This window comes from Simochromis diagramma, unplaced genomic scaffold (assembly GCF_900408965.1).
Source record: "Simochromis diagramma unplaced genomic scaffold, fSimDia1.1 OVJJ01000321.1, whole genome shotgun sequence".
In the NCBI taxonomy this organism is placed as follows: domain Eukaryota; kingdom Metazoa; phylum Chordata; class Actinopteri; order Cichliformes; family Cichlidae; genus Simochromis; species Simochromis diagramma.
This window is the reverse complement of record NW_024386772.1, coordinates 9,005,822-9,016,833: the sequence shown is the minus strand read 5'-3', so window position 1 is coordinate 9,016,833 and position 11,012 is coordinate 9,005,822. Positions and strand designations below refer to the sequence as shown.

At 41.0% G+C, this 11,012-nt stretch overlaps 1 protein-coding gene across 1 annotated transcript; it reads right to left on the bottom strand.

Moving 5' to 3' along the window:
• Positions 1-104: 104 nt before the first annotated feature.
• mpg (N-methylpurine DNA glycosylase) lies at positions 105-10,941 on the bottom strand. Its single transcript, XM_040047096.1, has 4 exons — positions 10,829-10,941; positions 3,285-3,575; positions 1,243-1,447; positions 105-997 (listed from the first exon to the last, which is right to left on the bottom strand). The coding sequence occupies exons 2-4, from the start codon at positions 3,552-3,554 to the stop codon at positions 546-548; spliced, it is 927 nt and encodes a 308-aa protein (XP_039903030.1). The 5' UTR covers positions 3,555-3,575; positions 10,829-10,941; the 3' UTR covers positions 105-545.
• Between the last annotated feature and the right edge of the window lie 71 nt (positions 10,942-11,012).

The window sequence follows — 11,012 nt, the reverse complement described above, 5'->3', positions numbered from 1 at the left end:
TGAGCTACCTCTCCTTAGGAATACCTGATGTGGAAAGAAAAAAGGAAGAGTCTAAACATCAGACAGACTTTTCCTGCTCTGAGGGAAACAGATCAGGCCAAACATCTGTGAAATCACTGAGGTGGAAATTTCCCAAGTGTGAATGTTTATTAAAAATCACAGATGAAACCAAACGAAAGGCGTGTGTAAAGGCAAATTACAGAACCCCCCCCCCCCCCCCATTTTTTTTAAAACAGATGCTAACAAACAGAGTCTGTAGTTCTTCAGTGTTTTCCCAATCTACTTTCCAGTACAGCTTTGCATCACTACCATAAACACAGTTTGTTAAGCTGCAGCTTATTACTAAATGGTTGAGGAAAACAAGCAACATTTATTGTAGAATCTCCACTGCCTCCAAACTACAAAATTACAAATATACAGTTTGATTTCATGTGTGTGAGACACATCCCAACAAAGCAATCATGTATTCGTATGGTTTTTATTCTTCTTCAGTGTTAAACTCTTTAAAGAGATCAGATGGCCGAGGAGTTTCAGGAATTTTCCTGTTAAGTCCTTTTGACATTGTGCTGTCTTGTATCAGGCTTCACGGCATGGGGACTTAAATCGTTCATGACATTTCCAGACAGAGTCTGTCTCTCTGCCTCTTTATTCACAACGCTAACAGAGGGGTGCCCACGTAGATAAAAACGCCACGGCTTCTTGGCCCATTCCCCGTGGGACTCTATTCCGATGCGTGGTGCTGATACGATATCTTGGGGTTTTGCCGGACTTGTGTCAGGATCATTCTCCAGCCACACATCTGGGTCTGAGGCTAAGTCTCGACGGTCAAAACATCGTGATATATTTAGAGCCTGGCAGAGCTTTGAAGGCCCGTTGCAGAGCTCTTTGTCCTTCAGCTGACGGGCTCCCTCTTTGCGTCTGGCTGCCCTCAGCTGCCTCATGACGGCCTGACCCTGTAGGGGCTCGAGTGAGCGCAGCAACACAGCAGCACCCTCCCCTGAGCAACACAGCACACAATATGCATCAGTCAGCAAGGCTCCACTCTGTCTCCTTCCTTTTACCCTTTAAACAGTGGCTATTGAAGCCATGAACTGCTGTTTATGTTTAATGTTGTAATAATGAAGAATGATCAAAACTGGCCTTTTCACATCCATTGTTAACAATAATTAATATATGAATGTGAACAAAATTAGTGACATAATGTACAAAACATATTGCACCTTTGGTGGGTATAGCGTTTACCTTCACTAGACACGTTCATGCATAGGTAGATGCCATAGATTGGATACACGTAGATTGTGCCAGGCTTCATAAACATGGCTGTGTTTCTCTCGGTGCGTTTGCCTCCCGCCGAGTGTGAGGCCTTGTCCTCCCCTCCAAGGTAAGCTTCAGTTTCCACTATTCTTCCTCGCAACTCCGTACCATCTGCACACCTGTGGACCAGCACCTGCAGGAACAAAGGACAGGGAGATTCTTTCTCTATATCCACAGGATGGTGGGTTACATAGATTTGTCATTTAGCTGAAGGATGCTACCTACAAAACACAACTTTGACAATCAAAACCACAACAAATGTCTATTTTTAATGTCATGGCAAAAGTCCTATGAAAGCAAAATAATAAGTATCTCTGACCTTATTCTGTTAAGCCAAATATTCCTTTTGCTTCAAAAACTGGGTACGGACGTATTTTCATGAGGTGTACAATGAACGATCAAAGAAAATCCATGCTTGCCAGCATGCCAGTTTTGCTGCTAACAAAAAAAACAAAACAAAAAAACTACGCCTCAATCACACTTTCATGAATGAAATATTCCAGCTCAAAATCTTTATTGATTTATACTTGTTGGGAGAAAAAATAATAACTAGGGCGCACTGCGCCAGCATAAGAACAATTGGTCTGAGGATTTCAAGCAGGGACCGTGATGTGCTTGCATGTGAAGGTCGTTGGGACCCTGCAAGGATATCGCTATTACCTACTGCCAAACCATGCTGGAAGATGCTACAGGCAGCATAATGTTCCCCACAGTATCTCCAGAGTATTTCATATCAGTAACATGTGCTCAATGCAAACTTGTTCTCAATTGTGAGGAAAACAGGGTTTCAGTGGTGGACCTGCAACTTCTGCTCACAACTGTACAGTTCTGGGGTGTGATGGAAAGTCTACTGAAGTATGTTGTGCCACCCTCATGGAGGGTGTTTCTGACAGGTTGCTCAGAAATATAACCTTTACACTCTTGAGACTTTGCTGGTAGACACAATAAACCTCCAAAGGCTTGTATGGAAGTGCCATCATGGAAGAGGTGGACTACCTTTGCAGCCTGAATGGTCCGCAGGTATTGTCTCATACTACAAGTAGTGACAAAACTAGAAATAAAATCAGTTGGATAAGGAAAGGGCAAAACCTGATAAATCATTCCCTTTTTGGGAGACTGTTGTTTTTGCCTCTCCAGTACGCCTGTTGTCCATTTCATTTGCACCAAAGAAGGTAAACTAGGTCAAATAAATACACAATGGTTTATGGACAGATTAATATCCCTGAAGTTAGCAGACTTTGTGTTTTTGAAGAAGCATACTGTGTTTAAATAAACAAATAAGCAACAGTTAGACAGCGTTAAAAATGGGAAACAGTGCTTAACAACTTAAATACAATCACTGAAAGTAAGTTTATCAGGCACATTCAAAAGTACAGAAGGCAGTTACTAAGATATAAATTGAAAGGTGAAGTTAAAAAAAACAACAACTTTAAACTAAAAATAAATTTTCTTCCCTACATTTTGTGCCTCCTACGGAGCCCCCCAGGGGACATGGGAGAAAAAAAAATTAGGGAGGAAAAAAAAAAAAATTAGGGAGGAAAAAAAAAAATTAGGAGGAAAAAAAATTAAGACGGACTTTTTGGAGATCACACGTCGCAATACTTTTTGCGAGATCTCGCATACTTTTGCGAGATCTCGCAATACTTTTGCGAGATCTCGCAATACTTTTGCAAGCTCGCAATACTTTTTGCAGATCTCGAATACTTTTGGTCGAGATCTCGCATACGTTTGCGAGATCTCGCATACTTTTGCGGATCTCGCATACTTTTGCGAGATCTCGCAAAAGTCCGTCTTAAAGTTTTTTTTTCCTCCCTAATTTTTTTCCTCCTAATTTTTTTTTTTTCCTCCGTAATTTTTTTTTTCTCCCATGTCCCCTGGGGGGCTCCGTAGCCTCCTGACTTTTAAAAAACACACACACACACACACATTTACATACAAAGGTGTTAAATTCAGGTGAGAAATCAGCCTACCTTGCCGAGGAAGGCTTTAGCCAAACTGATGCAGGGCTGCTTGAAGAAGTCCTCTCCTAGCCTGTGCTGCTGCTCATTCCCGGTAAAATACCAGCTTCGCTCCGCCTCAGCGCTCTGAGCATTTTCACGCTGACTGGGCTGCTTCTTAAGCGCGGTTTGTGAGTCCTTTGGCTTCAGCTCCGTGTCCTTGTTGTGTTTATTTAACGACACAGTTTGTTCAGATGTTGCCGCCGCCAGCGCTAGCATCTTTCTTTTTCGCGCTGCCATCATCTTATCGTAAATTCAGAAGGTCTACAGATTTAAAAAAAAAAAAAACAAACACATGTAGGACGGCGTGTATTTATAAACCCAACAATACGTTTATTCAATATTTAGTATTTAATTCACAATACAAAGAGTCTTATGGAAGCCGTTCACGTACTAGCATACAGGAAGTGGATATGATTGTTTTGGTATCTCTTAAAGGGACCGCGCACTTCTTGGAGGTAGTGGGAGACGTTAACCTTCAAGGCTTTCTCCTAGAAAGATTTTATTTTCCCATCCATATTATTTTATATTTCAGTTGTGAAAGAAAAAAATATTTATGGTTAAGAACATGTGAAAATAAACATGTTTTGCAAAGAAAAAAATTCACGAATGCAGTTTTCTTCTCTTTTTGGGCTGAAAATGTTTAAGCCAGCCACTGACTGTTCATTATGGAGCAATTCTATGGTAATAAGACTGCCTCTAAGAACAAATCTCCATCTTTTTCTCACAAAATGACTTTACAGTGCATTATGAATTTCGCCCTTCAGCACAGCAGCCACTTTGCCGAAAGACTACCTGACAACCTGTGCCCTTTTCCTGCTGCTGCCTTATCTTTTCAGGCTCATTTGGATAATAAGAGGTTATAAATAGAACCACTCTGCGTGCTCTCCACTGCCTGTGCCCAGGAAGTTGACGGCGCCAGTTTGGCCCCAGGCGCTTTGAGCCCATGCGGCTTTCTGGAAGACTAACAGTATGTGACGTGGTCATGCCACAGACCACAACTTCAGCAAGGAAATACAAGTTTGCTTTTTGGCTACTGTGGAGGCAAATCTCTGGCTGTAAAAAGGAATCAGCCTATTATGATGCAGATGAAAGGAATGAGCTGCAAGTCAACTAATAAAGATGGACTTGATGTACCTTTCTTTTTTGACTTTTATTTATACATGTGAAAGAGGAAAATAAGCACGAAAGTGTCATCTTCCTCATTTGGTCACAGATTCTGTGTGGCATTGCACAAAAACAGATGACCGGGACAAATTTGCACGGGTAGTCATTCGGTATCATATTCTGTACTTTCTCTTGTCTCCTTTTTGTGCTGATCAAGCAATAATTTAATCTTGAACCTCTTGAGGTTTGATTTCCAGGTTTACTCAAGAAGCAACACTGTGATCACCGTGTTCATCCAAGGGCTGCGCTTCTAATGGAAACCTCAAGTAACTTATTGAGCCAGAATACATTCCAGACAGAAATCTGCTGAGCATGTTCAGTAGAAGTCTCCTGGAATGGCTTGTTGACTTTGTCATGGCTGGTGGGCCAGAGAACACCATTGTTTGCTGTGACTGTGTTGCTACTGCCCGTCAGCAGTGCTTGTGCGGTTTGGGCTGAGCAGCTTTCATTGTTGCTGCCACTGATAATCATAGCAGCCACATTCTGGATCACTGTCAATTCCAGCAGCCACCTCAGCGATCGTGACGCTGAGCAGGAACACCAGAGACTCCGCTGTGTGTGCAGATGGACGAGCAGAATGCCGCCGGACTGAAATGGCTTACTACACGATGACTTACGAGAACTTTGTGATGTTATTACAGATTTGGTGCGAATTTTTCAGCTGCACATTCATGATGCAAATTTCCTATTCCACTATATTCCAAAGGTGCTTTATTGGATTGAAACCTGGTGACTGTGGAGACGTGTGGAGTGAAGGGAACTCGCTGTCATGTTCAAGATGAGATGATTTGAGCTTTGTGACACAGCTCGTTGTCATGCTGAAAGATGTGTAAACTGTGGTCACAAGGGAGGGACATGGTTAACTGTAATATTTAGGTAGGCTGCTTTAACACCATTACACCATCACCAGCAGCAGCCTGAACTGTTGATACAGTGCAAGGTGAATACATTTCATGCTTGTTTACACCAAATTCTGACTTTCTGATTTTCTGTGACATCCAAATGTCACAGAAAAATTGAGACTCATCAGATCAGAAACCTGGTCCTATTTTTAGCTGACAGGAGTGACCTCCCTGTGTTGTCGTCCTTTGCTGTTGCTTATCCATTTCATGAGTTGATATTTTGTGCAGGAAAATCCTAGTAGATCACCAGGTCCTGTTTGGCACCAACAGCCATCCCACATTGGAAGTCACTTTAATCAAATTTCTTCCCCATTCTGATGCTCTACCCTTTAACTTCACCAGATTGTCATGACCATGTCTACATGCCTAAATGCATCGAGTTGCTGCCATGTGATTGACAGATCAGGTATCTGCATAACATTGCAGCCAAATATGTATACCTAATAAAATGGTCTGTGGGTGTATGCAATAGCAGTTTGGCATTACTACATTTAGTTTATAACTATCTCTATAAACACATTACATCAAATGGATGTGTAAAAAAACTAGCCCCCTAAATTTATATCTCTATTTTTGAGTAACGTTTATACGATATCTTAGGTATGAATGTCAGTAGCACCATTGCAAAACTCAGACCATTACATAGTTTAATTAAAATAATTTCCCTAAAAAACTGTTACACTTTTAAAGAAAATTCCAAAATATAGTTTGAAGTCTTAAATAAAAATATTAAAAATAATACTTTCTGTCATCGGCGTGGTAATAATGGGGCGATCGTGGCTCAAGAGTTGGGAGTTCGCCTTGTAATCAGAAGGTTGCCGGGTCGAGCCCCGGCTTGAACAGTCTCGGTTGTTGTGTCCTTGGGCAAGGCACTTCACCCGTTGCCTACTGGTGGTGGTCAGAGGGCCCAGTGGCGCCAGTGTCCGGCAGCCTCGCCTCTGTCAGTGCGCCCCAGGGTGGCTGTGGCTACAATGTAGCTTGCCATCACCAGTGTGTGAATGGGAGGATGACATGTTGTGTAAAGCGCTTTGGGGTCCTTAGGGACTAGTAAAGCGCTATACAAATACAGGCCATTTACCATAATGTGGACAGACAGAATCTCATGCATTATAATTTTTATATGTATACTATATATTGCATGATGATTGTTATTCTTTTAGATTTTTTATTATTATTTATATATATTTTTTATACATTTAACTTGAACATCGGCAGAGCTGCAAACCAAATTGTGTCACACTGCATAATATATGAATGACAATAAAGACATATTCTAGTCTATATTAAGTATCCGTTTGAGACGTAACACCATGTCGCTATTATATGACAGTCATGATTTAAAAAGAGACAGCCATGATGTTGGTTGGTGTAAATAAACACAAGCAACTATTACTGGCATTGCTGAGATTACGTCTGGTCTTGGTCTGTGTTTAAATTTGTATTGCCTGCATGATATAATCGACATCTAAGCACCATAAAAAGCCAGAAATCAATTTGAAAGAGATTTTAGTACTTAGCGCTCCTCATTCCATTTCACAGTGTGTTAGTCTAAGTTAGTTTTCAGAGAGCCTTCTAACCAAGGTTATTTAAAAAATGTGGACATTGTGCATTTTTAATGGACCTCTTAACATCATTTCTTCTTCAGAACAAGCTTTATGTTAATAGATAAAGGTTCACTATAAAGAAAATAATTCCAATAGAACATTTAATTTCATTAATTTACATGATAAATTAACCTTCTTTTCCAGAGCAATAACTCTACATGACTGGAGGGTATTCTTTCTTACCAGTACTACAAGAGCCATTAGGTGGTAGGTAGTATTTGCATCCTCAGTGTGTGATGGGATTAATTATTAATTGCCAGCAATTAATGATTCATGCACCTCCTTTCTTGTTTGCTGCAGAGGTGTGGCATGTGTGTGCTGTACAGGTGGCTGAGCTCTCATCAGGAGATGGAAGCAAGAGGATCACGTCATCTGAGACCCAGTTCATACACCTTGCACAACAAAGAAACGTTTATAAAGAAACAGGTTTGTCTCTTTCCACATCTGTGAACTCACATGTGGAGTTTTAAACATAACCACTGCGGCTTAAATAGGCTTAACCACAGGTTAGCTAATCACTGTAAATAGTTCAAAGGTTCTCTTTGTTTATCTAAATCACGCATAAGATGTTGTCAGTTTTTCCCAAAATTCCCACAGAGACATTTTTTTTAGCAAATCAACAGGCAAAAACTTCGAGCTGTTTGGTTATTGATTGAACCTACCTGACCTTTCTCTGCCCTACTCTGATAAAACTTTCCTTGTCACACCTGTAGCCCTCAGAGGGAACAGTTGTTGAGTCAGGCTGAGGGCAGGAAGACTGCCTGGAAGATTACCGGTCTTATCACAGAAACAAGTGAACATAAATGTAGCCGACATGACCACAAAGTGAAAGCCTATCTGTCTGAGTTATTCCACAGCCTCTTTCTACTTCTGTATTTTGTGCAGTCATGTGATCTTTTAGTGAATGAATGCTTGCAAAGCACTTTAACTCATTTAACTTACCTTTCCTGAACTTTTGCTTGTTGGATTGCTGCTACTAGAAGCAAACGTCATGTGAAGTGATTTCTTAGATGTCACTGATGCTGGCAGACGGGCTTTTTCCATCAAATGAAAATTAATTTTAAAAAATCATTTACAAAGTTGCATGATTGGAAACTGTATTTTGCCTCTTTTGAGGACATAAAGCATGTCACCCATGTACAAGCAAAACACTCCCTGTAGTGCTACGAATGATGGTCTCTGCTCTGCTTTTCCACTCGGCTGAAGACAGAGGAAGCTGTTTATGGACCGTCTGACAATGTCCTTTTGGTTAAACATGATCCTCACGCTTACCCCTTTTATCTGTGTCTGATTGATGGGTCTACAGGGGGGTTTGAGTGCTCTTACAGATCCTGTGCTGCTTCCTAATTGCTGCTTCTGACCTAGCTTCAACCCTCCTTGGTCCCAGGGGAAACTTCACCATTAATTACTGTGACTTCATGGTATATCAATCAGGGTGTCCTGAGGGGCCTCTCAACCACCCTTTTACAGTCAAGTACATGTAGAAGACCCACTGAAGTCTGATAAACTCATTCCTGTGGTGGGAATACAATCTTTTGCCTAATTTAGGAGGACGTTTCTGAATGAGCTTGATTTGATGTGTGGCTCTCAGTCACGCCGGCAAAGACGAGACCCCCGGGTGCAAGACGAAGTGGAAGGTTGAGGTGAGAGTAAACTAGCTTTTTATACTTTTAACCATATACTGTGCAGTAATAGCTGTGAGACCAATGTGTTTGAAAACTGCTGTGGTTCATCACTGTGTTTGAACGTATTTAATTCAGTGTTAATGCAGAGATTGGTTAAAAATAGCGTGATCCTTGCATCAGATTTCTCGTAAATGAGAAGAAACGTGGAGGCGATGTTACAAAATTTGAAAACCACACTCATATTTCCTGTACCCAGAAATGTGAATACTGATTTCCTGACAAATCTAAAATTAGTTAAAGGAGCTGGCTGACTGTCAAATACTTTTTTTTTCCAAAACTGAAAAAAAGCATTTATTTGTTGCCTCTAGATCTCTAGGGGATCCTGTTGAATGTAAAAACCTCTTGTTCTCATAATCCAGACAAGTAATCTACTCTGTCAGCATAAAATAGGGCCATATTATGTCTTCCATTATTTTAACAGCAGAAAGGCAACGATACGCACATTCAGTGGAGAATGTCTTAATAAAGAAGCAGATCAAAGCAGCTATGAAAGAGACTTTTTCCAGGAACCTGAGATGCTTGTGCCCTGAAACCTCATCTGAGGGAAGGCTCTGAGCTTGGTGCCCCTTGTCAGCACCTCAGAAACTTTCTGCTTCCTAACATCCATCTCTGCTCTAGAGAAAATTCCCAGGTGAATCTGAGCTTTCACTGAAACCAGGATGGAATGCGCTGTAGTGGTCTTTTCATCAGATGGAGCAACAGTGTGTATTAACGGTTGCCTGAATGAGGAGCCTCAGTCACTCAAATTAAATCTCTGAGTTTGCAGCGTAAAGGAAAGTCTGTCTATCTATCTATGGTAGCATAATATGCTGTTTGAGTTGGATTGCTGTCTTATATTAGGAACTGTTGACATCTCCATTGCTAATTCCCCCTTCTTTCTTGCTTTTGAGTTAAGAAACCTCTTGAGTTTAGTCAGCCACATCAGCAGACCCAACCTCAGAGTCTCATGACAGCGATGCAATACCGAGCCTGTGGATGCTCATCGAGTTGATAAAAAAAAAGAAGTACTGTTTATGTAATCGATTCTTTGCTGCCTCTGTAATGAAGCAGGAGTCTATCATTTCACTAAAATATACACAGGGGAGCAGAGGGTGGAGGCTTTGATAATCATAGAAAGCATGTGGTGTTATGATCATCATGTGGCAACAAGCATGGTTTTGTCTAAAAATTGACCAATAAGCTGAAGAATTAGAAGGTTTTTGTGATACATTTTTCATATTCTTTTGACTTGTTTGCCTTAGATGAATATAAATAAATACTGTTGTTAGAACTACATAAATATGAGCGCTTTGATGACCGCTATAATAATCCTGAATGCATACTGTTTTATAGACATATCGAGTTGCATTTTGATGTAGAATTCACTTCAGTTCTCTGTGTGTGCGGGCCAGTTTAGCCACCAGTACCTTACAGTTATTTGGTAGGAAAATGTCTTACCCTGTATTCAAAGTCCATAACCTCAAATGAATTCAAACAGGTCCCTGTGATGTAACAGCAGTTGTGGGAGCAGTTCTTCACATGCATAGTGCAATCAATCAATTACTGGATGAAGATATTCGTGTAGACACTTGAAATTTTAATACAATCACTTCATTGCTGGGATTTTGTGTGAGTATGTTTGTATTATGCCTTAAAAAGCCAAAGTTATGTATCTTAGCTGATAAAGATTCAAAATACTATGATATGTGCTGTTAAACCCTGAAGGTTAATTCGTGTAATTATCAAAAACTATTAATACGAGCTGTGATTTAAAAAAAAAACTCACTGTGGTTTATTGCAGACGTGTTTAACTACAGTCTGTGTGGGTTTTCCTTCATTCACTCCACTGGGACACATCAATATAACTGATATGAAAGCATTATTATTGTTTAATTGGCCACAGCCATTTACCGTGAAATTTAATGCCTCTCATAACTATAACAGTCATGGTCCCCCCGTCTCACTGTAGATGAGGGTTAAAGGTTTCAGTCACTGGACCCCACTGTGGCTGAGGATATCGCTTAGTCACCCCGTCTGGAGAAGAAGCAGCGCCTCCCTGTGTACACACCGATTGGTTGGTGATCTTGACGGGCTCGCCTTCTCTACAGACCGTCTTCAGCCCAGGGCGGGGCTGATTCTCTACCAAACTGAATTGCTACAACCGCCAGGAGGAAACTTACCCCGGGTCGATCCATGGAGCAGTGTGGGAATGCTCCGTCTGTAGCAGAGAACCGGACGGCAGCCTCATTTCGATTTAATCATCCTGGACTGCCTCAGCTGCTCTTGGGATCGAGAGTGACCGGATTGAATACTACTGCACTGGGATTGGCTTAAAAAAATAAAATAAAACAAAATAACAGAAAA